We start from the raw sequence: 27013 nt of genomic DNA, 5'->3' as shown, positions 1-27013 counted from the left end.
GAAGCTTCAGCTGGTCCAGAATGCAACTGCGCAGGCTATTTTTGGTGCCCCTAGAAGGGCACATGTAACACCATTGCTGCATGAGCTGCAGTGGGTGCCAGTTTGCTTCTGGGTCCAATTCAAGGTGTTGGTTATTACCTTTAAAGCCCTACCTGGCATGGGGCCAGGTTACCTGAGGGACCGTCTCATCCCCATTACATCAGCCCGCCCCACCCGATCATCCAGAGAGGGCATGTTGCAGACCCCGTCCATAAGAGAATTTCATTTGGCAGGGTCCAGGAAATGGGCCTTCTCTGTAGTGGCCTCCGCCTTCTGGAATATCTTGCCCCCAGAGGTGAGGCAGGCCCCCTCACTCCTGACCTTCCGGAAGGCCCTGAAGACCTGGTTCTGCCATCTTGCCTGGGACGGGAAAGTGAATAACCATTCTTGGGGGTGGCTCGCACCCTAGAGTCCCTCCCACCAGCCTGGATTTTATAATTTTCTTGGATTCTATTTATTTACTGTGTTTTATTATAACTGTTTTATGAGATTTTAATGTTTATATATTGCGCTTGATTTTATTGTAAACCGCCCGAAGTCCCTCTTTTGGGAGAGATGGGCGGTGGCTAAATTTGATCAATCAATCAATCAATCAATCAACCAATAAATAAATATATAAAGGGTTTGTTTGTGCTCGCTTTGTTCCCTGTTACAGGGTAGCACCTGGGCCAAGGAAGGACTCTCTCACTCGTTCTGCTTTCCACAAACCAGAAGCGTTTAACATCAGATGTGACAGCTCACTCCTGCAAAATGATGTTAGAGAATCATCAGAGATTTCATTGAGAGGTCACAGCAATTCCCATTGCATGAAAAGAACCATTAAAAATAATAAAAAAACAACAGCTAGAATGTCCTTTTAAATAGGTCGAGTTCCTGTTTGGGTAAACATGTTGATTTTTAAATTGCCCAACCCTTTATGACCTATGCAGTTTTAAATCTTGTCTGTTCCCAGGTACCAGTGACAGCTTATTCTTTAAGTGTCAAGAATTGCCAGTTCCAAATTGGGCATTTCATTTTAAAACTCCAGAAATTGGTCAGTATTACTACAAACAAGAAGTAGCTGACCTGCAAGAGGAAGAGTATCAATCCAGTAACAACAAGACAAATAGTTTGGATAACTTTATTAGAGACTGCAAAATCCTAAAAAGCTTCTTACTAAGTGGGGAAATCAGTAAGAGAACTTCTAGAGGATACCAAAACTCACTGTAAGAGGAGGAAAAATATTTTCTGTCACTGGATACCAGCCCTACCGCCTCTCACCACCAGATGTCACTTTTACCCCCATGAAAACTTAGTGATTGGCTTTATTGAAGAAATTCATGAAAATTACTATACAAGTTAGAAGTTAACCCAGTAATTTGTCTACCTCAGCATACACATGGAAAAGGATCAGAAAATCACTGGAGCTTATTTACAATTTAGGCAGTCTAGTAGCTTTTTCTTGCTGTAGATAAAGAAATATAGGTATACAGACATACAGATGTTTTCTGTAGCATGTGAAATAAGTCTTACTGAACTCTAGGGTTGACTTCTAAGTGGACCAAAGATTGCACTGATACCCTCATCTTTAAAGTTGCTATTGTTTGTTTGTTTGTTTGATTGGTTGAATGATCTTTCTCCCATGGGGCCACAGGTTCAAGGCCTGCCACTTCTTTGTGGGAAGAAATATTTTGACCTGTTCCTTGTTACTGCAGTGGTCTGGTCTAGTAGTGGGACTGTTGGCTTCTGACCTTGTCAGGATGAGCTCTCACACTATATGAATGTTTTTCCTCCTTTCAAGGACAGTATAGGATTTGAAGCAACAACCTGTAATCTCGTACAACTTTAAAATGTCAAATATTACTTGATTCCAGTTGGGGCTGGATCATGATACTGTAGGGACATAAGTTAATGCTTCTCCCCAAACCATGTTTCTGATACTTAGTGCAGGATGCACAACCCTTCCAGACCAAGGCTCACCAACCTGGGAGCCATACTCACCAGGAGGACATAAACTAAATTTTATTCATCCTTTAAACATTTTAATTAAAATTAAATGCCGCTCATATGATTAACTCTCCAGGCATGTTTTTGACACTTTCCTCCTTCTGTCCCATTAAAAGCTGCAATTTGATGAGGCACCTTGGAATGCCTTGTTCAAGGTTATCAAGGGCCACATGTACAGTATCTCCTCAGGTTGTTCACCTTTATTCTAAGGCAAAGTGAAGCTGGGTTGATTTCTCAGTTCATACCATTTACTAAGATCATGAACAGTGCCTTTCCCTGGCATTTTCCTTTTTCTTCAGGCTCTGAAAATGAAAGGTTGGAGTCAACTGCTGCAATCTCTCTCGCTCTTTCTTTCATACAAGCACACTCGCACAGAACATGTCTAATTAGAATTGCTGTGAAAATTGTCCTCTAAATGGCCATGATTTTGCATTGCTATGTGCCAGCCAATGAACAATAAGAGGGCAGATGGCAGAGGATGAAGGGTGGTGATGAAACAACTGTGGTTAATTCAAGGTTGTTGCCTGGCCTATTTTGTGCTCTCCTCCCATTCTTGGCCATGGCCCCAGACAGCCCATCCTAGGCCTTGTCCTCTGCTGGGAATCAGAACCAAGTCAGCTGGTTTCCAGGACAAGGGAGTCCATGAGACAAAGGCAGATGGCAGGAGGCGCCAACCTCAGGCCCTGCCCCAGACTGAACTTTGTGATCAGGAATCCAATACAGCTTGAGTCATCGCCCCTCATTCTCTCCCCCAACCCTCAAAGAGCAAGCAGGACTCAAGAGAAAGGCGCATGGAGCAAGTTGGACAACATTCAATGCATCCTCCCCATCCCACCCCTACTGCCCTCCCAACCCCTATTTCACCCTCAACTTTTCTCCCGCCTGCCTTTTATCCTTAGCCTGTAACAGTGACTAATGCGTTTCCTGAGACTGAGCTTCAGCCATGAGAGCCTTGCTTTATGGAACAGCACTGGGGGCCTGACCCACTTTACTAAGCCAAGTCCACATCCTTAGCCCTTGACTCAGAAAAACAGAACTGCAATCAGCTGGTTTTAGGAAAGAATTACAAAGCCTGTCTCTAATATTTGTTCACATTCTTCAGCCTTTTGACCCAGTCCCCTTCTTAGCCAAAGGCATGACTCCTCTAACAGGCAATTCTTGTCCAGGAAAGAGGGCATAATAATTCCTTATTTATGTGCTCTTTGTACTGCTTGCTGTAATATTTTCAGTCTGTATTTCATATAGGAAAGTGGCTTCCAGCTTTACTTCTTTACCTGATAGAAACCAGCCTTCTTGTCTTGATAGCACTGGATGAACAAGAGCTGCATTATAGATAAATGACAGGAACACTTTGGATGGGAACTCCTCCTTCTCCTTCTCCTTCCTACCTGATTCCCAATGAATCTGGGTGATTCACAAATAAAAAAACATTAAAAAACAATACGATGATGAGCAAGAATAAGAATAAAAGGTAGCAAGGTAGCAAAACTGGACAGGAGCAGAAACCAGCCCATAAAACCCAAAATGGGGCTTCACTCACCCTCACCAAAGGCCTGGGCAAAGAGCCAGGTCTTCATGGCCCTTCTAAACAATAGCAGAGTAGGAGCCATCTGGATCTCAGGGGGAACCTCATTCCAAAGGGCAGGTGCTGCTACAGAGAAGGTGCACTTCCATGGTCCCAATAGATGGTATTGTTTAACTGAGGGAACCCAGAGCTCACCAACCATGCAAATTGAATCAACGGGCAGACACTATGGGAGACAGGCAGTCCCCCAAGTAACCAGGCCATATGCCATCTAGGACTTTATAAGTAATAACCAGGATCTTGAATCTGGCAACCAGTGAAGCTCATGAATCAGAGGTGCTACATGGGCATACCAAGACATGCCCATCATTGTCGGGGCCACTGCATTCTGGACCAGGTGGAGGTTCCAGGTGATTTTTAAGGGCAGCCTTATGTAGAGTATGTTGCAGTAGTCAAGCTGTCAGGTGATCAGGGCATGAGTGACTGTCTGAAGGTCCTCCTGATCTAGGAAGGGGTGCAACTGGGACACCAGATGAAGCTATACAAAGAACTTCCTGGCCACAGTTGCTACTTGCTCATTGAGCAGGAGCTCTGATTCCAGAATGAACCCCAAATTGTGCACCACTCTTGAATGGGGAACTGTTACCCCATCTAAGGTTAAAGATGAAATATTCTCGGATCTAGGTGACCCTAACATCCACAGCCACTTGGCCTTGGTTGGATTGAATTGGAGACAGTTCTTCCATGCACAGCCACACTAGATTTGAAAATCACTGATTGGCATGCATAGTTTTCTGTTATCTGATCATAATGTCCTTACACTGGTAAGGAAAAATTGATTTGGGTTCCTTAAAATCCTTTATTGCATCCTAACCACCAGATCCCATGAGTCATTTTCCAACATGACTGCTCATATTAGCTTTAGAGGCCCTTCATGAGGTGGTTGGCAATTGGAAAGAAAGTGGGGCAAGCTCCTAGATTTGGGTGGCAATCTGATAAATTCACCCCATGCTGGAGGGCCCAAATAAACAGAATTCATCTTTTGATTACCAGAACAACTTCTCCCATGTAATTTCATTTATACAATGGCATAATTGATGAAAACCAGACAGAGCCTTTACTAAGTCATTAAGAAAGTAGGTTTAGCCATGAATAATTCCTGATTTGCTCTCTAGACCCAGGACACCAGGGATCAATTACTGTTCATAACTGGGGAAAGCAATAGCACCCTAACTCAGAATAAGCTCTAAAGCAGCATTAGAGTCAGCATGGAGGCTTGCTTGTCAACATTCAGGCAGAAGGGCCAGATGATTTCTCTCTTACTACTCTTTCTGCAATGATCTGCAAACATGTTCTGAAATCCATCCTCTCAGGCAAGCAGGTGATGGAGTTCACTGTATTGATTTTATTTAGCTGTTGCATTTCCTCCCCCCACTCCAATATTTCCATTTTCCCTTTAAGCCTTTTTTTTTTACATTTAAAGATTTGGCTTTATGGTTTTAGAAAGGAATCTTATTGATGTGCAAGACTACATAACCACCTGTTCTCTGTCCAGAATGACGTGAGGTCTGTTAAGTCCTGGGCCTTTGGGCACCAAGTTCCACAGGACCTTTCTTTCCAGTTCCCCTAGAGCTGAGCAGAAGGAAGAAGTCTTTGGTCAAACCAGTATGTCCATGGCTGCACAGGCTAGTGTGAGGTGGCTGAATCTCACTGGCAGCCTATCCCAGATATCTGTTATTGGGGAACTCTTCTTGAAAGGGATCTGCCAACCAACTTCTAAATTATTCCCACTTCTGGTTTGTAAGAGAAGGCTTCCCCATTCTGGAATAAGCATCCAGAAATTTTACTTCTTTTCAGAACTGATCAAAATACCATACCCCGCCCCCCTTCCTCTCTCATCCCTGGGCTTAGAATATTTAACCATAGTAAGACTCCTCTAAGAGTTACTTTTCCCCCCTGCTGGCTATTTAATTTTATTATTTTTACATTTACAATTATTAAAAAAAAAACACCTATTTTCTTTTTGAATTATGGAAGCAGCCCAGAAAAGGATAGGGCATGCATTTCATTGAATAAAAATGGAGGCAAATATGAATATTCCCACTCCATTTATCAGGAAAATCCTTAGTGTACCTAACACTAATTTTCCTCCAATGATACTGTTACACTGAAATGCAAGATTTCACTTTAGCTTTACATTTCAAGATGTTCAGCTTTTGGTAATGAATATTGCATTTGGAACAGCAAAGGTCAGGTGTTCAGATATGGGACCTATGAAGCTTATCTTTGTACTAAGTAAGTGAAAAAAAAGATGAAAGGTCCCCTGTGCAAGCACTGAGTCATGTCTGACCCTCTGGGGGGACGCCACTTTTGCGATGTTTTCTTGGCAGACTATAGTGGGGTGGTTTGCCATTGCCTTCCCCAGTCATCACCTTCCCCAGCAAGCTAGGTGCTCATTTTACTGACCAACCTTTGCTTTAAAAATTAAGTTCTTCTAGTATTACAGTTCTGTACAGGTGGGCGGTTTGATATGCAAATAGCCAAATTCAAATTTTAGTTTGCAGATTCCTGGTAGGGTTTCTTAGTTCATCTTTGTGATGTTGTTGAGTTACTTGTAAATTGTCTTCAGGAAGTATGAGTCATCATGTAGAAACAGAGGTGGAGCAGAGTAAATAGGAACTAAAAATGAAGCCTTAATTTTGTACATACAGTCCCTTCCTTATCATTAACCCTCCACAGCCTGTCACAGAGCACAGGTTATTCCTCCAATGTATTCTACCTTTAGCCATCTCAGTATGCTACAAAGATTCACCTGGTCTGTTCATTGTTCTAAGCAATGATTTAACTGTGATTTCTTGAGTAAATCACATTTGGCTAGATTCATATAATATTCTAAGCCTATACAGTCTACATACCATAATAACTGAGTTCACGCAACATGCTAATTACAAACCAAGTATAATGGACTAGTGCTCTGTATGACTCTGTGGCTGAATACTGCTTGTAAGAAGGAAATATGAATATGTATGTGAGATATGCATGCCAAAGATTCCAATCCTTTTTATTTTCTCAGTAAAAATTGAACAATTTTTCTTGTGCTGCATTGCAAAAATTGCGAGGCCCTCACAAATGATTTTTTTGAAATACAAGGGAAGTATGATTTAATCAGAGCTAATAAGAAATTTCCAAAAGGAGAAGAGAGCCGGATGTGATCTAGGAGTCAGACTGAGCCCTCTACCTGCCCCAATGAGTATGTAACAATGTGGGCAATGCTCAAAGTCCTGATCTCTGATATCACCCATTCTCTGGGCAATGAAGAGAGGCAGCCACAAATCCTCATGTCCTTCAAAACAAAGCAGATAACATGTTAATGTCTCAAAATTTATCCTCAGAATCTTGCCCCGTTTCCCTGAAATCTCTGTATCTCTGTATATACATAAGCATATACACACAGAGAGATGGCATCAGAAAAGATCCTGGTAACAAGTGAAAAAGTATAATGGTGTCCTTGTAATGAATACAGAAAGCTTCTAGGTGGGATGTCTGTAATCCTATCTATGATCCATCCAGCCAGCTGTTTATTCATTCCCTCATCCATCCATTTACAGTTTCAGGATATGTCTGCATTGTGATATTTAGGCAATTTAATATGGACCTTCAGTATGGATCTTAATATTAGGACTTCGAATCAACCAGTGAAACCTTGATTTACCAGACTTCTATGCAACAGGCTTTGCATGGACATGCCCAGAACAACTTCCTGTCTTTTACAAAATGTCAATTATATTTCTGCAATTTACCTAAAGATGGCACGGCACAATGGACATAAATGAAATCATTTGCATAACAAACCACCACAGTGTCATACTTCCTGATTCAATGGCCATTCATGCATAATGGATCTCCCTCCCTCCCAATTAGTCTGTTAAAACAAGGTGTCTGTGTATAAGTGATTCATGAGGTTTCCTTGAAAGAAGGAAAGGAGCTCTGGAACAGCAGAAGGGGGAAGGAATTTGTTCTTTGTGGAACCGGCTTGGTTGTATATTTCCTCAGTTGACTAATACTTACTTTAAAATAAAGACATGTTCTCTGTTGTTCCTGAGGTTTTCATTGTCTGAAACTCAGGTAAGTACACATGGTCCAAAGCACAGAACAGGAGAGGCATGATAGAAATATATCTTCTTCCTTGTAATGTATCACATCCAATAGAAAAGGCTCCAGGGTTTCACAGGAAAGCCCAAGTGTGTTTACAAGAACTGCCACTTCTTTGTGGAACAAGTTAAACAAGGAGGTTTTGAAACTACTCCTTCCTTCAAAACCTTAGACTACTAGGGAGTCCTGGAGGAAATTCAGGCAAAGCATTCAACTGTAACTTGATACTATGTGGGCTGAGAACAAATGTGGTTACAAATTATCTCTCTTGTTGCATGTTGTTGGAGAAGACACACTTGAGGTTTTTAGTTATGTTCGATATACAAATTATGAAATGTTAATGTTGAGGGCTGTGATGGCAAAATTTGAAAATTACTGCTTACCAAGAAAGAATGAGACATTTGAAAATCTAAGCATGGTAAAAGTGAAATTGTCGAGCACTATGTGGTTCTTATATCCCCAAAGAATCACACAGTGCTTAACAGTTTTACCTACAGAATCTCTCAACGAGGATAGAATTATTGTGGTACCAGAGACAATACAATCCAGAAAACTTTATTGCATGAAATAAGACCTTACCTTGGAAAAATCTCTTAAGATATGCTTGGCACAAACAAAGGAAATGAAGAACCCTGAAGGGGAAGCTGTCTGTGAGTAAAACCTCAAAAATGGGAAATGGCAAAAGCAAGCCCAATCACATCACAATCACACTGTACTCCAGAAGAGCTCATCAATGAGTCCTCATCAAAGAGCAAGGGATGGGCACTGCAAAGTGCTGCCCTGGGCCTGGTATAAGTCATCATTTCTATTAATGGCTTGGATGAAGAGGTGAAGGGAATGCAGGTGATACAAAATAGCCAATACCCTTGAAGGCACAGACATTAAAAGCAAAACCATGTTGATAAGTCAAAGAAATGGCCTAAAAAATAACAGAATGAAATGTTTAAAAAAAGAGAAATGCAAAGTTCTTCACTTAGGAAACAGAAATCAAATGCACAGGTATATTACGTGACCTACCTGGCAGGAATAGGGTTAGTCTTGGAATAGTAGTTCAGGAGATTTCAAACTTTTTCAAGCTACAGAATGTATCTATCCTCCCTCCCTCCCTCCCTCCCTCTCATCTATCTATCTGTATCCTAGAACCCCTGATCAGGAGACAAAGCTCTATTAATAGAAAATTGTTTGAGCGATTTTTTTAAAAAATTGCCCTTAAACTCTCATGGAATTCCATCAAGTTCTCATGGAACCTTAGGGTTTGAAAAATCCAGTATGAGTTGACAAAGTGAAGATGAGTCAGCAGTGTGATATGGCCCCCAAAACAGGAAGCGTAATTTGAGACTGCAATTGCCATATCCTTGGAAGGAAGAATTTTACTTCATTCTGCACTGATCAGATTCCACCTTGAATATTGTGTCCTAGGCCTGCACCATAAGAAGGATTCAGACAGGAACAGAGAGGGATGACAAGCATAGATCAGGGGACCAGAAATGAGATCTCATGAAAGCAGATTGAAGGAATTGGGAATATTTAGCTTTGGGAAGAGAAGGGGAGCATTGTAATCAGACCCTTCAAATAACCGAGCAGATGTCACACAGAAGATCACAACGTTCTCCAGCATCTCAAAATATAGGACATAGAATAACAGATTTAATTTATAGAAAGACAGGCATGGCTGGCTGGGGAATTTTGGAACACACCTTCAAGTTGCCAAGGTTGAGAAGCACTGACCTGTACAGTCATACATGGCACAGGGCCAGTGTCTTGGTGGGACCACCTATTTTTGCTCATTTCACCAAAGCCAGCAGAGTTTACATGCTCCAGACCCCGTATGTTAAAACAGTGCCATCTTGTGAGATATAGGAGTCGTGGCTTATCTGTTGCTGCACCTGCTCTGTGAGACAGCATTCCCTCTGAGATCTGGTTGGCCTTGAACCTGTTGGCCTTTCATATGGCATTCAAGACCTGGATATTCCCACAAGCATTTTGGCTAAGTTAGTTGTAAGTTGTTGTCTTAGTGACTGAAATGGGACATTTTTCCTTTCTTTCAACTCCAGGCATGTGGAACATTATGGTTTCTCTGTATATAGTTTAAAATGTGTTTTGTTCTTTTGGTTTTAATTTTTTGTAAGCCACCTAGAGTCACTGTGGTGAGATGGGCAGCTATATAAATTGTATGAATGACTGACTGACTGACTGACTGACTGAATGAATGTCAAGATACCAAATAATTAGACCATAAACTCATCACCACTGAATCCTCAGAATTAATTAAAAGAAATAACAATTATGGCCATGCAGATTCCCCCATTAGCAGAATTTACCCAATTGTGACAGAATTAACTACAAGCAGCTGGCAGAATCTGGCTGCCTTTCTAGCTTTAAATCAACTTTCTAGCACTCCTTCAAATGAATGCTAAACCTGTACAAAGAAGGAGCTGGCATAAAAACCTGCCCCAGAGGGCAGTTTCCAGTAACTGGAGGGAATGGGGTGAGCCCACAGTGATCTAAAGTGGCTAATAGGAGTTGGGCAGGTCCAATCTCTGCCCATTCAGCAACCAAATGTCCACTCAGTGTGTGGCAGCTGTGAAAAAGGCAAATTCCTTGTTAGGGAATCATTGGAAAAGGGACTGAGAATGGCCAACATCATCATGCCTTTATAAAAATCTATGGCAGTTCTTGGAAAAAAGATATAGACAAGGGCAACCAGATTACTGGGCTTGAATACCTTCCCTATGGAAAAAAAGGGCTAAAACACTAGGACAGAAAAAAGGAAACTGTGGGAACACAGTTGAGGTATAGAAAATAATGTTTGATATGGAGAAAATAGACATGGAAAAGTTCTTCTCCCTCTCTCAAAACCCTGGGAACAGGGGCCATCTAGTAAAGCTGAATGAAAGGAGATTTAGACAAAACCAAGTACTTCTTCACACTGCTCATGAGCCATGGAATTCATTACTATGAGGTATGTTGATGGCTCCCAGCTTGGAGAGCTTTAAAAAGGGTTTTAAAGAATTCATGGCAGACAGGCCTGTCAAGGGTTATTAGCCTTGAGATTCTGTGCTATCTTCAGACTGGAGGCAGCATGCCCCAAGTACCAGTTACAGAAGCCACAGGAGGAGAGAGATGTGTGATCATCTGGTTAGCCACTGTGAAAAACAAAATGCTGGATTAAGATGGGCCTTGGCCTGATTTATGCTGTTATGGGTTTATATTCTTAATTCTGGAGTTTCAGCTCCAAAATACTTTGAGAACATCAGGATGGGTAAGGCTGGTTTAGGCCTAGTTGATAAAAACTTAAATCATTATAAAAGATACCATAAAACTCTACTGCAAAAAAAAAAACTATTACCCCTTGTTTTCATACAGCATTCACATAAACACAAATTATAGGTTTGATCCTAAATGTGACAGGAACCAGCCCAGTGCATGCTGGGTTTAGATAAAATGAAGCCAATGCCACTCCTGGAGAAAGCATTTTATTTATTAATACAAGAATAGAAATTCTGCAATAAATACAATCTAATAAATAACATCTGAAAATAAATAAATATTAATATAGACCAACTTAGAATAACAACCTGACAGGAGGAGGGAGGGGTGGGCAAAGATGGAGAGAAAGAATGGCAGATGGGACCACATCTGGGAAATTCCTGCTTTGCTGGTGACAGTGTAAACCACAGAGCTCCACCAATCCTGTCTTATGGAGTGAATGGTACAGACAAGTGGTGGCCACTACTGGAGCTGGCTTAGACAATTATCCTACTATGGGTAGGTCTGCACATGGCAATAGTGAATGAGTGATCTTACCTAACCACAGAGGGGAAAGAAAGGCTTTCACGTGTTTGCACTAAACCAAGCCCCTCATGTCTGGTTCAGAGTCCAGTTTGCCCCTTCTGGTGAAGACGGCCTCTAGAATTAAGGTCCAGCAGAAGGTCCAGCCTGGGCATACTGCACAACCTGACTGGAGAGATGCTTCCCGTGTAACTGCCTGATCCATAAATGCCCTTTGGAAGCTTCCAATTGGCACAGCCCCTTAAAGAGAGCAAGGAGAATGCAGAGGAATCCAGCCATTGAGGGAGTGCAGTTTAATGCAAGTGGAGCATCAACGGTGGAGGCTGCCAGATGTTGGCTGCCCTGCAGCCAGGGCTTTATTGCTCATCATGGAGGCAGGAGGGGAAAGAGCTCTTCCTCTCCTTCTGGAAAATGAATGGCCCCCTATGGGGGGGGAGGAGGAGGGGGAGGAGGATATAATGTTAATATTGTACAAGAAGGTGGAGGAGAAAGAGATGAGAAGAAACAGGGTGTACAGATGTGAATCTGCTCACCCAGAGGCACAGCTTAGGAACAGAGAGCAATGCAGCACCAAGAAAGCAAGGAAGGAGGAGGGCAATGTTGAGGAGGGGCTGGGAGAGGGCAGCAGATTTGGAGTCTTTCAGAAGTGCTAGTCCTTGAGCGGCAGGTATGAATAATGTCAGTGAATGAGGTGAAGGCAGAGACAATGGCGATGGCAGGGATCAAAAGCCTCTGGCCTCGAGATGCAGCATGACAGCAGAAGGAGGCACTCTTTTGCGCAGCCGGTTGAAGTCTTTGGCTGAGCGCCACAGCCAGATCTGTAGCTCTTTGAGCAGCCAGAAGTCATCCATCTTGCGCAGGAAGTGGCTGGGTGGGGTCAGCTCTACAGGGGGCCCTGGAGTTGGAAGTGAATAGCCCAGGGAAGCCATGATGCCCGCAATTGAGCCCAGCAGCCCTTGCAGGCTAGCCCGGAAGTGGGCTAGGCTGTGGCGCAGACTTGGCAAGGCAGTTGGAGCTGTGCCATCCATGGTCCTCAGGTAGCAGAGCAGATGGCTGTAGGCCTGGTAATTAGCTGCTAGCCGGGCATTGTCATTCAAGCTGTGCCATTCCTGAATGTCTACGGTGGCACTTGGCACAGCTTCTACCCCAATTATCCGGGGAGGGTCAAAGTCCGGCTCATTGAAAGGTGGCCCCAAATAGTTGAGCTGAGGGGAAAAGACAAGGAAGTGTTAAACTCACTTGTACAGGAATACTCACTTCACAGTTCTTTCCACCCACCATCTCTACAAACACCTCCTCCCTCTCCTACACAGCGAGACAAGGAGGTGTAACTCTATGGGAACACAGGACATGTGCCCACTTGCACTTAACCACAAAGCAAACAATATCTTTTTTCTGCTGTGACCCCCTGAGGTTGCTTCATCTGATCCTCAGTCCACCAGTGGGAAAGCTGCAATTTTCTTTAGCTGTTCTGGTGTTAAAATACTCCCCCTTATTCCAACAGCCTCAAGGTGTGCAGAATCTGTCAGTCCTTGTCATCCATTACCTTAGAGGGAGATCAGATGTCTGGCAGTACCCAGGAACACAGATAAGAGAAGTGGACTAGGGATTAGCGGTGGGAGCAACCAGTAGGGTTTTTTGCTGATGGAGGGGTGGATAAAACCTTAGCTTGGTTGTGGGAAAGACCATTTGCGATTCACAGTGCAAAATGCAAGAGGATATACATCTGTGCATACTGTGGCCTACCCATGCCTGCTGACCAACCCATCCCTAGGCATGATGGGCAAAATGTCCCTCGATCCACTGACTTGGCAAAGACCTTACTTTTACCTGGTTGCATTCCTTGCACTTCCATACTGCAACTGCAGCTGGTAAGTTTCTATCTTTGAAAGATCCTTGCTTCCTGGCTGATCATTCTGCTACAAACACAGGCACACGCTGGCTTTATTCACACCTGCCTGCCCCGCTGGGCTGTGTTCCTGGGATTCCCCACCCCCTGCCAACAGTGGTGTCCCGCAGGCAGCAGGATTGCCCAGGCAGTGGGGTGAGTGGGTGGGTGAAGCACCAAGCGGAAGGGAGGTGTGTCAAACCCTGCGGGTGTGTGAAGAATCTGACAAGCTCAGGAGACAAATTAATTTCCTCTCTGTTGCCCCAGGGCAAGTAGAGGCTCCCCAAACAACATTGTAGCAGTAGCAGAGATCAGCTAACAGGCAGGCTGAGACGTGGCCATCACCATGAGACCAGCAGGAGAAGGTGGGGAAAGGAGCTGGGCAGTAATTAAATTTGAATAATAAATAAATAAAATATTTAAGAATGGGGGCTTTGTAGGGAAAAAGAATAAGGAAGGAAAGATGGTGCACTTGGGAGGTTATTGGAAGATACAATGCTTGTTTAAGAAATGAAGTGATATGGCCCTGCATCTGTCAAAGGCTTTCCTTTTCCATCTTTTCCATGATACTTTCAGCTTTCATATAAGGACAATGAGCCAATTACTGCTAAGCCCGTTCATTGATCTCAGCTGTTGTGCCATTCGCTGCAAGACTGTGTGCCCAGGCAGAGGGAGAAAGACAGCGCAAAATTCAATGTCAACTCACTTGTTACACACACACACAAAATGCTCAGATTGAAAATGTGTATGAACCTTAAAAAACAAAATGCTTCTCTACATCTCATCATTTATTTGGGATTGGATAATTTAATGGAGAAGATCCAAAAGCTGTTTAGAACACTGAAGAACCCATCTGCCAACAGATGCAGTGGTGGCCACTCAATTAGATCTAATTTTGTGTAGAAGGGATCTAGATAAAATTGTGGAGGATCAGGCTATCAGTGGCCACTAGTCTTGATAGTTATACAGGTAGTCCTCATTTAGTGACTGCCTCATTTAGCAATGATTTGCAGTTAAGGTGATAAAAAGTAACTTTGAGACCAATCCTCACATTTACAATCTTCACAAGTCTATAAAGCAAAGGAAAGCTGAAGTAAGATCATAAGCACAGTTGTGGTTTTACTTAGCAACTGCTTCGCTTAACAACCAAGTTGCCAGTCCCAATTGTGGTTGCTAAACAAGGATTACCTGTATATCACCTCCAGATTCAAAGGCAACATACTATAGATTCCAATTGCCATGATCAGCAATAAAGAAGAGTTGTTGCCCTCACATACTGTTTCTTTTGAGCTTTTCTGTGAAACTAGACAATACTGAAGATTGATTTTTGGCCTGATCCAGCAGAGTGCTTATCAACTCTTAGAAATTTAAACACAGGAACTTTCTCATAAAGACTTCTGAGACTCCATTGTGCTCAACAACCACCAGTTTCTGAGCAGGTAAGGGATGGGAGGAAGCTAAGGAGCAGAAGGATGGGCTAGTGGGACCCATGTAGTCAGCTTTGGCTTCCTGCAAGTGTAGGGGGGCGTCATCCCTCCTCCCACACAGCTCTCTGCCTGGTGGGGGGCTGCCTCATGCTCAGTGCCTGGTGCTTCTGAGCTGGCTTTGCTAGGCACCCATAGCAGGGCTGTGCTGCTGCCCCTTCTCCTTCTAAGTGCCCAGCACAGCACCACATCCCCCTGGGGGCCAAGCAGAGAGGCAGCCCAACCTTTGCAGGGAGCCTGAGTGGATGCTGGAACTTGCTCTCCTCTGCTTCGATCTTAGGAAAAAAAATAACAAAGGGTTTGCAAAGAGACCTGGTCCAACCCTGGCTAGACAACAACTTTCTTCAGCATGTCTTGGGAAAAGGCAGGTACCTTTTGGCACTTAATCAAGCCCATGCTAACCACAGACTCCATTCCCTGCTCCTCCCACAATCATTGCCCAGAGGACAAGCAAGGAAAGGCCATGGCAGAGATTTAGTGCACTTAAACCACACACCTTCACAGCTTCTAGGAGGCTTGCGTGGTGGGTAAGACATTTGGGTTCGACTGGTGCTTCCTTCCCTTTCTCCTGGCCACCTGAAAAGCTCTCTCTACCCATAGCTTCTATGGCAGTCTTTGGAAGTAGCTTTGCTTCCACAGAAACCTCTTGGCAAAAAGTTTGTAACATCCCTCCAAAAGCTGCCAGCATGACGGCCTGCCCAATTGTTTTCCTCCCCTGGCAAGCTCAGAGCAGAGAGCTTGTGACTAGCGAGCACTTTGCCTGGGTACCTTTGGGTTGTTTTGCTTTGTTTTCCCCTTCTGCTTGGTTGACAACCATTAAGCATTATGAAGGCCGACCTACTTAAGGTGGGTAGCCTGGGCAGTCCTCCCAAGGCATCAGCACAGCCTCCTTGACCATCAGGATCATCCCTTTGTCACTGTCTGAGTTCCTCTTCTTTTAGACTCCTGAACTGGCTCCCTCAGTTGACTTATGACTCGCATCAAGAGAGGAGTGGTAGTACTAGCACAATTCAAGTTCAGGTCAGTTCAGCGGATGGGCTGTAGGCTTTGCCTCTGCTCCCCTCCCCAGAGGAAATCTCAGGAAAAGCGTAGCCTTCATAATTAATAGTAAAGTGGCTAAAGCAGTGCTTGGATACAATCCAAAAAACGATAGGATGATCTCAATTCGAATTCAGGGCAAGCCATCTAACATCACAGTGATCCAAATATACACCCCAACCACAGATGCTGAAGAAGCTGAAGTAGAGCAGTTCTATGAGGATCCGCAGCACCTATTGGACAACACACCTAAAAGAGACATTATTTTCATCACAGGAGACTGGAATGCTAAGGTGGGCAATCAAATGACACCTGGAATTACAGGTAAGCATGGCCTGGGTGAACAAAACGAAGCAGGACATAGGCTGATAGAATTTTGCCAAGACAACTCACTCTGCATAACAAACACTCTCTTCCAGCAACCTAAGAGAGGGCTTTATACATGGACTTCACCAGATGGACAACACCGAAATCAGATCGACTACATCCTGGAGCTGACTGTAGTTCAGATCACGAACTTCTTCTTGCACAATTTAGGATCAGACTAAAGAGATTAGGGAAGACCCACAGATCAGCTAGATATGAGCTCCCTAATATTCCTAAGGAATATGCAGTGGAGGTGAAGAATAGATTTAAGGGATTGGACTTAGTAGATAGGGTCCCGGAAGAACTCTGGACAGAAGTTCGCAACATTGTTCAGGAGGCGGCAACAAAATACATCCCAAAGAAAGAGAAAACCAAGAAGGCAAAATGGCTGTCTGCTGAGACACTAGAAGTAGCCCAAGAAAGAAGGAAAGCAAAAGGCAACAGTGATAGGGGGAGATATGCCCAATTAAATGCAAAATTCCAGAGGTTAGCCAGAAGAGATAAGGAATTATTTTTAAACAAGCAATGCGCAGAAGTGGAAGAAGACAATAGAATAGGAAGGACAAGAGATCTCTTCCAGAAAATTAGAAACATCGGAGGTAAATTCCAGGCAAAAATGGGTATGATCAAAAACAAAGATGGCAAGGACCTAACAGAAGAAGAAGAGATCAAGAAAAGGTGGCAAGAATATATCGAAGACCTGTATAGGAAAGATAACAATATCAGGGATAGCTTTGACGGTGTGGTCAGTGAGTTAGAGCCAGACATCCTGAAGAGTGAGGTTGAATGGGCCTTGAGAAGCATTGCTAATAACAAGGCAGCAGGAGACGATGGTATCCCAGCTGAATTGTTCAAAATCTTGCGAGGTGATGCTGTCAAGGTAATGCATGCTATATGCCAGCAAATTTGGAAAACACAAGAATGGCCATCAGACTGGAAAAAATCAACTTATATCCCCATACCGAAAAAGGGAAACAGTAAAGGATGTTCAAACTATCAAACTGTGGCACTCATTTCACATGCCAGTAAGGTAATGCTCAAGATCCTGCAAGGTAGACTTCAGCAATTCATGGAGTGAGAATTGACAGATGTACAAGCTGGGTTTAGAAAAGGCAGAGGAACTAGAAACCAAATTGCCAATATCCGCTGGATAATGGAAAAAGCCAGGGAGTTTCAGAAAAACATCTATTTCTGTTTTATTGACTATTCTAAAGCCTTTGACTGTGTGGACCATAACAAATTGTGGCAAGTTCTTAGTGGTATGGGGATACCAAGTCATCTTGTATGCCTCCTGAGGAATCTGTATAATGACCAAGTGGCAATGGTAAGAACAGACCACGGAACAATGCACTGGTTTAAGATTAGGAAAGGAGTACGGCAGGGCTGTATACTCTCACCCTACCTGTGCGCAGAACACATCATGCGATGTGCTGGGCTTGAGGAATCCAAGGCTGGGGTTAAAATCACTGGAAGAAACATTAACAATCTCAGATATGCAGATGATACCACTTTGATGGCTGAAAGCGAAGAGGAACTCAGGAGCCTTATGATGAAGGTGAAAGAGGAAAGTGCAAAAGCTGGCTTGCAGCTAAACCTCAAAAAAACCAAGATTATGGCAACCAGCTTGATTGATAACTGGCAAAGAGAGAGAGAAAACGTGGAAGCAGTGAAAGACTTTGTATTTCTAGGTGCAAAGATTACTGCAGATGCTGACTGCAGTCAGGAAATCAGAAGACGTTTAATCCTTGGGAGAAGAGCAATGACAAATCTCGATAAAATAGTTAAGAGCAGAGACATCACGCTGACAACAAAGGTCTGCGTAGTTAAAGCAATGGTATTCCCAGTAGCAACATATGGCTGCGAGAGCTGGACCATAAGGAAGGCTGAGAGAAGGAAGATGGATGCTTTTGAACTGTGGTGTTGGAGGAAAATTCTGAGAGTGCCTTGGACTGCAAGAAGATCAAACCAGTCCATCCTCCAGGAAATAAAGCCAGACTGCTCACTTGAGGGAATGATATTCAAGGCAAAACTGAAATACTTTGGCCACATAATGAGAAGACAGGACAGCCTGGAGAAGGTGCTGATGCTAGGGAGAGTGGAGGGCAAAAGGAAGAGGGGCCGACCAAGGGCAAGATGGATGGATGATATTCTAGAGGTGACGGACTCGTCCCTGGGGGAGCTGGGGGTGTTGACGACCGACAGGAAGCTCTGGTGTGGGCTGGTCCACAAAGTCACGAAGAGTCAGAAGCGACTAAACGAATAAACAACAACAACAATACACAAGATCAACTGTTATACATTCCTCATTGTGCTTAAAAAAAGCCTAGCCCATAGATGCTCATTTCCAGAACAATTTCCAGAGCTAGACAGAAAAAAAAAGCCCTACACTTATTTTTACTAAATACTAAAACTAATTGTAACATGTATAATGTTATATATATAAAAAACCCTACACTTATTTTTGCTAAACACTAAAACTATTTGTAACATGTACAAGGTTATATCAAATGGGCTGACGTTCCATTGAAGTAATTTCCACTTCTGTTAGGCTTTTCCAATTCCTGCACTTATTGCTCTCAGCATTCTCCCTCAAGCCACTACAGTGCCTTTCCTAATCTTCACTTGACTTACCATGGCTCTTCCATTTCTTTATTTTCATTTTGGTTTCCTATTACACATCCTTTCCCAACCTGCTAGTCTCCAGATGTGTTGACTACAAGTCCCATCAGCCCCCAGCCATGTTGTTAGGGGATATTTATTTATTTATTAAATTTATATGGACAGCTGTTCAGTAAGCAATTCTGATGAGATGATGAGAGTCATAGTCCAGCAGGTTTGGAAAGCACCAGGTTTGGAAAGCAGTTTTTATTTTGCTTTATTAAAATCTTAGTCTGTCTGGCCTAAAGGCCTTAATTGCTTTCTTGACAATTAAGATGGACTGGGGATAGTGTTTAAAAGTGAACACTCACAGAATTGAACTGCACTATCTGATAGACCTTAAGATACAGGTACTGCAGGTGGGGGTGGGGCAAGAAGGTGAATGTGATGAAATGCATGTCATGATGTCACAGTACAAGCCCTGCAACTGATATACCTGCATCCGATGTTAGAATGCGAGTACAAAAGGCCAGGAATTCCTTCATGACATCACAATACACATTCCATCATTTTCTTTTCATCGTGATTTGTAGCAGTAGCAGATACCTGGGCTCTCAGAAACTGCAAAGCACTATGAAAATTATGGAAGCCTAACAGAAGTGGAAATTACTTAAATGGAACAGCTGCCCATTTGAAATAACATTGTACATGTTACAAATAGTTTTAATATTTAGCAAAAATAAGTGCAGGGTTTTTTATATATAGAACATTGTGCATGTTACAATTAGTTTTAGTATTTAGTAAAAATAAGTGTAGGGGGTTTTTTTCTGTCTAGCTCTGGAAATTGTTCTGGAAATCAGCATCTATGGGCTAGGCTTTTTTTAAGCACAAGGAGGAAAGTATAACAGTTGATCTTGCGTTAAGCAAAGTTTGGGACAAGATGACTTCCAAGGAATCTTTAATTTCTATCCTATGATGTAAATGTCATTATTTTTAAAAGGTTTACCGTCTTTTACAAAGGGAGGACAGGTTTGCAAGTGTGAGTTCAGTATGAAGCCAAGTACACATTGCAAGTGAAGAACTGGCTGTTATTGCCATATCTTTACTTATATAATTTCACCCACTGAAAATAAGTGTTGTCTGAAACCTGGCTCTCTGTGGATCTAATGTAACAGGTTTCATACGTAAATATCACCTGAATTTGGAAAATTGTGTAGTATCTCTGTGCACACAACTATATATTTTGAAGACACTAGCATCTTCCGCATTCCATGTGGACAACATGGGAATACACCATTAGCTGGGGTTGGCAAAATAAATTCCCATATTGATTGCGCCTTCATTAGATGTGGCAATATGCACGTGCTATAGGATTAGTACGTATACCAGTACTAATCAAATGTATCTTTTTCCATTCTAGTTGCTATAAATGATAAATAATTGTACCTTTGGTGACAAGTATTACAATATCAATATTTAATTGGGGACAGTTTTGTCAATAAATAATACATTTCCACTGCCCTGGATTTTATCAGACTGTAGTTTTTCAATCCCTGTACTAAGACAGGAAAAGAAGAAGAAAAGGTTATGATCATCATTTTGACCCCATTTTCTCTCTCTCTCTCTCTTTTTCACACACACACATTCACACACATACACATACCCCACCTCTCCACACATTTATACATTTTCTGCTTGGAAAGCAGCCAAGCTGAATATAGGCACAGTGGAGGCCCAGAGAGTTGGCTATAGGCTGAATTTGCTTCTGTTGATCAGCCTGTACCATTCAATTAGCTTAGTATTATCAAAAGCCAGTACTGTTTGAGAATGTTGTTCGTTTCTGTGACAGGGGTTATCGTTAAGTGAGCACATCAAACAAACTCAATGAATGGACCTTGGCTGCTGTATGATGGCACAATTCTTTTATTTTCTAGACTGTGAAGATCTGACCTGCTTGATCTGCCTCCTTAAAAGAAAGTTTCCAGAATGTTGATATACTAGAAAATAGGGCTCCTGCATTTTCCATGGTCCAAACCAAGCAAATTCCTGATTTTGATAGCATTTGATGCTCAGTGTCAGGGAAACCTGCCAAGGGGTAGGGCCTGAAATGCCAGGTAGGCCAGAGAGCAGGGATGCCATGCAAACTGATGAGGGGCTGCCCCCACTCTCAGCTCTCTGCACAGCCGGGCGTTTCCCTGGCAAGTTCTGACAGACGAGGCCTCACCTCACCCCAGCGGGAGATCCACAACAGATTGTAAACAGGGAGACTCCACCGGTGCCTGAAGGCAGGGAGGAGAAAGGATGTCAGATATTCTGCCAAGTGAGGGCCATAGCTGTGGAGAGAGAACAGTATTTCAGCTATTCACCATGTAGGAGGAAATTTTAGGTGCTGGCACAGAGTGTTGCAGGCACGAAAAGTCCATATCCCTAATTCCCTTTTCAAATAATGCGCAGAATCAGTCTGTTGCCTTTTAACACCCTTCCCTTGCAGTGGGCTTTCAGGATTCAATATCTGGTTGTGTAATGTTTCCCTTCTTATGCACCAGTCTTACTCATTATTTTATGAGGCTCCACATGACCCTGCTGTCTGTTTACAGCACTCCTATCTTTCCCTACCACTTCTTGCATCATTTTAATTTCCAGAAATACTGATTAAGAAAGAAAAAACAGAACAGCTGCCTGAGTCCTGTGAATGGGTGGCATGAGGAGCCTCTGTGCAGAAGTGGCCGGAGATTTACTGAGCCCACAAGCCAGAATCTCACAGAGGGAAGGATAGCCTGGCCTCCCTTTGCTGCGCAGATATCCAAAGGGAGAGCAACAGGGAGGCACAATTTTCCAAGGAGATGTCAGTTGGGTAGGAAGAAACAGAGATGGTTCAAGGAAAAGGGAAGGAAGGAAAGAATTCCTAGGAAGTTGCTCAACTCAGTCACTTCCATTCTTCCAAAGTATCTACACTCACGTAAGTGGCCGCAAGCGTGTGCAGCTGATGTTCCAAATAGCGAGTAAGGTCGTACATCTGCTGGATGGACTGTCTGGTAGTCACTTGGTCCGTGCGGTTCAGTGCAGGCACCCCAGGCAGGTTCCAAAGCGTGGCGCACAGGAAGGCAAGGATCCCCCACGAATCTCCTGCAGGGAGCACACTTGTAAGGAGCTGTGGGCAGAGGGAGCACTGTGACCGGGGGAGCAAAGCCTGTGTTCCCCACCCCTGACCCATCCCACCCCGCCATTCCCTAGAGCAGCATTTCTCAACCTTGTCAACCTGAAGATGGGTGGACTTCAACTTCCAGAATTCCCATGCTGGCTGGGGAATTCTGGGAGTTGAAGTCCACCTGTCTTCAATTTGCCAAGATTGAGAAACACTGCCCTAGAGAAATCACAGGAGGAAAGGGCATGAAGCCATCTTGTTCTCTCCCACTGTATATATTTTCCCCAAACCCATTGCATAAAACATATCTACATGCGTGGCTCAGACCCTGGGAACAAATGACTCTTTTAGCTTAGAGTGATTCAGGATATTCTGATGTTGGGCTAATGGGTGGAAGAGTCCACCAGAAAAGGCTTTTGTCAAGCAATCCTTATTCCCCATCAACCCTATTTGTCCCATTCTTCTTTCATGCCAACAAAATGGCTCCACGTATTCTTGTATTTCTGCCATCTCAGCAGAAATTTTTCTTTCTTCTTTTTTTTTACAGGCAGGGTTTCCCATGGCACCAGTTAAAAGTAATCAAGGCCAATTAAGATGCAAATAGCAACTTTAGGGGATGTGTGCCTGCATGTGTAGGTTTTCAGTAGGGCCAGGGCAGGGAGAGGAAAAATCCCTAGTACTGTTTCCCTGAAACCAAGATTGCTATTTTCATTATAAAACATGTTACTTGGATTCACCTCAAGTCCAATCCAGTTTAGCCCAAAGGTTACCTAGATTGTTCTAGGATGAAAAGATTCTTACATAATGTCTTTTTTCCTTTTTTTTTTTTTTGGAAGTTCCTATTCATCTTCCCTGCCTCCACAGTGTTGGTACATTCTGGAGATTTCCAGAAAGAGAATAAAAAATCTCTCTCTGGAAATATATACAAGTATGTCAGTTTTTGACTCTTGGTGACTGCCTGGACTAGTCCCTGTAGTTTTCTTGGCAACGTTTTTTGGGGAGTGGTTTGCCACTGCCTCCTTCCTGGGGCTGAGAGTGACTGGCCCAGGGTCACCCAACTGTCTCCATGCCCAAGGCGAGGCTAGAACTCACGGTCTCCCGGTTTCTAGCCTGCTGCTTTAACCACTACAGTACACCAAATTGGCCCTTATTCTTAAGGAGAATAATGTCTCCTTAAGGATCCCAACCAAATTCCCAGTGATGTTCAGAGTTGGGGCAGAGGCCTATGTCCAGGTAGGCATAATTTTAAGTGACCTAATATTTGATAGGGTAGAACAGACTAGTCAGAGATTCTGGATTAGTGACTTGGGATCATTAATGTACATTAAACATTATCTGTTTAATAGCAAATATTTTCACAGTAAATGAACAAATTGTTAAAATACATTCAGCATATACCCCAAACTAATTTTTCTGTCAAACTTTTAATTATTTGGTTGAAACAGTGTTCTTAGTCCAGAAGAGAAACCTTATTTCCTAAGTTTATTAATACACCATGAATGTAGTGATTAAAAATAAAAACTTAGCATTTTGAGAGTGAAATTTTGGATGCTAATGGAAAAAATAAATACAGCCAAAAACTTCTAAGTAACATGAAAGGAAGACTAAGACACATTCCTAAATTTCTTTGTTAGGAATGCCACAAAAGGGGATTCTTCATTTGGCTTGCTCGGTATTCATTCATTTATTTTATTTATTATTCAAATTTTGTTACCGCCCATCTCCCCCAAAAGAGGGACTCTGGGCAGTTTCTGTTTTCCTCTGTCAGAGACATCTACAATATATCTTTATTCCCAGACCAAGGCTAGGAATATGGTTTTGCCTGTAAAGCCGCCATAAAAACCTATCGCATGACTCATGCCAATGCCTCCCACTTGGGTGATTCACCTACAAAGCACGCAGCCCGCCCTGGCCGCTTGCGCTTCATTAAAGACTATCCTGTGGCATTTTTCAGTGCGCGTCACACCCAAGCCCAGCCCAGTCTCAATAATTCCATCTTACTTCAGTACTTCCACTGTTGTTCTACCCACCAGGGACAGCGTCCACCCATTCCCTCTCCTACACAATCCAGAGGTTTCCTTTCCTTTTATATAAATTCCTTAGGAATCTGTGTCATTTTCCTTTGCAAGTTTGAAGGGGGCAGGGTTGGTGTCTCAACAGTAGGAACTTAAAGGGTATTTGTTTTTAGTCCCAGATGGATGTCTGGTATACAGTAACTCCTGCCTGATCTTGATCATTCTTTCTAAAGAGAGTGAGGGAGGCATGGGAAGGTCCTGCTTGAGAAATTCTGCTTCATCACCCAAGACATTTTGCCATTTCTGGTAAGGAAATATTCAGTGCCCCACCCTTGCCCTCATTCTGGGCAGTTCCACACAGCTACTAGACCCTCAGATACATTGTCAAAATGATCACATGATCACAATTTGGGAGCTTGGCAACTGGTTTGCATTTATGACTGTTGCAGCGTCCCATGGTCACATGATCACCATTTTCAACCTTCCCGGCTGGCTTCTGGCAAGCAAAATCAATGGGGAAACTGCATGATTCACAGTGACCATGTGGTTGCTTAACAACCACAGTGATTCGCTTTCTATCAGCCACCAAAAGCTTGCTCAACCCTATTTGAAGGGTAGTTTCAACTGCAGGTGCCAGAAAAAAGGTCATAAAGTTGGGTTGGATTTGCTTAATGTCCACTTCACTTAGCAACCACAATTCCTGTCCCAATTGTGGTTGTTAAGTGAGGACTACCAGTAGTGGCTTAGTATCTATAAGGCAGGTGGAGAATAGCAACCAGGAGCCAAGGGCAGTTTGGAGTTCTCAGACGGCTCACCCCAAGGTTCATCCTTTCGGTTGCTCAACTGCATTCATTGCCATTCATTTTGTGCCATGTTGGAGCTGGAAGTTAATTGGATGCCCTGAAAAATGGAAGCAAACTTTTGTGGTCACACAGGTTGAAAGCTATACAGGAATGGCACTAACACTGCATGTGGAAATATCCCCAACATGCTGATGGTACCTGGACTTTGAGCTGAATGTTGGTTCAACAACAGCAATGGGTTGTTGTCCTCCCCCACTGCACCTAAAGGCAGCAGGTCAGCTTAAGGGATATGGTGCAGACAGCATGGCCATATGCACCCCCTTTCTTCCATGAAGCATCTTGTCACTCTTCTCCTGCTGCCTGAGGCAGCTGCCCCATAGGCCTAATGGTAGGGCTCATCCTGCATAATAACATTTTGATCCTTTTCTATAGTGGTTGTAATCACATGATAAGAGTATTTTTATTTTTCAAGTATATTGTCAAATTCAAGATCATTCTACATTTCATACAATCTCTGCTTGGATTATATCAAATGAGGATAACACAGAGGTACCTAATAGCTGCTAAATCCAGGACCCAAATAAATAGCTAATCCAGCTCCATAAAGGATAAGGGAAAATTGTCCTGATCCTCTCAACATTTCTGTATAATCAGAAAGATCCACCCTCTGTTTAGACCAGTGTTTCTCAATCTTGGCAACTTGAAGATGTGTGGACTTTCAGGTTATGCTTCTCCAGCATTTAAGGGATGGGCAAAAAAACACTTCTTTGCATCCCTTGTAAACTCGGCTTTGCTGAATGTTGGCGGCACAGTTTCCCATCTTTTGAGACTGGAAACATGCATAACATGTAGTGTAGGCTACAGTAAGCTTAGGACCATTTAAAAGAAAATAAAAGAAAATTCCAAACTGGAAAAAACCTGGACTACCCATTTGTACGTGACACACTGCTTTCCACTTCTTGCTTGATCATATGTTCTTGCAAATTGTTAAGCATTTATACCAGCCACCAAAAGCTTGCTCAACCCTATTCCACGGGTAGTTTCAACTGCAGGTGCCATTCATTCTGAATTAGAACACTTAGTACCTGCAGACTAAATTAGGTCTGTCCTAATCACCTATAGCAAACCAGAAACTGGCAGAATCAGTATGGATGATTCATCTCCTTCACTGTGATAGCTTTTGATTGCGGGTATTTCTTCAGCCTCAGATTGTCTCCTGGTCTTCCCTTTTAGACAAATGGTATCTTTGTTCAAAATGACCCCATGATATCAACTGATTTCTACCACCACCTATGCCTACGTCTGGCCTTATTATTAATCATTACTCTTTTGCAGAAGAAAAAGGATTTCTTCGTTCCCCACATTTCCCAAAACACATTCAGTGGAAGGCAGCTTAAAGCTGTTCTTAGCTGTTCCAGATTTAGAGTAGGGTTTTCTCTCTCCTTCTGACACAACTTTGGTCATGGACACAATCCAGGACATTTCATCAATGATGTGGTCGATGACAAAGTCATGCTCAGATCTGCCCAGCTCCAACTGATGCTTTGGTTTCTGTAGCCAGGTCCTTCCCCTCTGGTCACTGGTCACTGCCCGCCAGGACCATTTTGGCTTGGGCTGCAAGAGAGGCTGGTCACCTGGTTTTCACAGAGCCATCTGCTTGTGTAGGGCTGACGAGCACCTTTCAAAGTGTTTGTTGGGTCTTATGCAGGCTCCTTATATGTCTGGGTTTAGTGCTTTTTAAGAAGAACACTGGACCTGTTTTCCCCCCAAAAAACAACTTTAGTGCTCTTTTGAAAGCATGATAGTCCAGTGCTGCAAAGGAAGTCAGTTTAAACCAGGAAAGACAGCCTGGTTTTGCCGGCTGTATGTCCCTGATTCTGACACTAATGAGTGTATTACAGGTTTTCCACTACATCTGCCATTTCACACAACTGTACTTTTTTTTTTTTACTGGTTCTATTATGTGGGAGGGGAGTGCAGTCCCATGTTGTCTATTTCCATACCCTTTTGCCTATCTGCAGGCAGCTACTGTGGTGCTACTGGCAATGGCCACTAATTGCCATCACTGCTGTTCCTTTGCAGCACTAACCAAGGACAGAGCTCACTGATTATCCATGTCTCCTTCCCATTCCACTTACCCTCCCTCACTTCTGCCCCACCACATCCTGGCAGGTGATGCTCA

General features: G+C 43.2%; 1 protein-coding gene across 1 annotated transcript in view; it reads right to left on the bottom strand.

The window, feature by feature from the left end:
* Window positions 1–11927: 11927 nt before the first annotated feature.
* CLCF1 (cardiotrophin like cytokine factor 1) overlaps window positions 11928–27013 on the bottom strand; it is a 52115-nt gene continuing 37029 nt past the window's right edge. Inside the window, exons 2-3 of the mRNA XM_063289022.1 lie at window positions 21828–21994; window positions 11928–12699 (exon numbers count right to left, since the gene is read on the bottom strand). Of these exons, the coding sequence (XP_063145092.1) occupies window positions 12217–12699; window positions 21828–21994 (650 nt within the window). The 3' untranslated portion in view covers window positions 11928–12216. The remainder of the gene's footprint in view (window positions 12700–21827; window positions 21995–27013) is intronic.

Source organism: Candoia aspera, chromosome 1 (genome assembly GCF_035149785.1).
Source record: "Candoia aspera isolate rCanAsp1 chromosome 1, rCanAsp1.hap2, whole genome shotgun sequence".
In the NCBI taxonomy this organism is placed as follows: domain Eukaryota; kingdom Metazoa; phylum Chordata; class Lepidosauria; order Squamata; family Boidae; genus Candoia; species Candoia aspera.
Note: the sequence above shows the minus strand (reverse complement) of the source record. Positions and strands in the feature narration are given on the sequence as shown.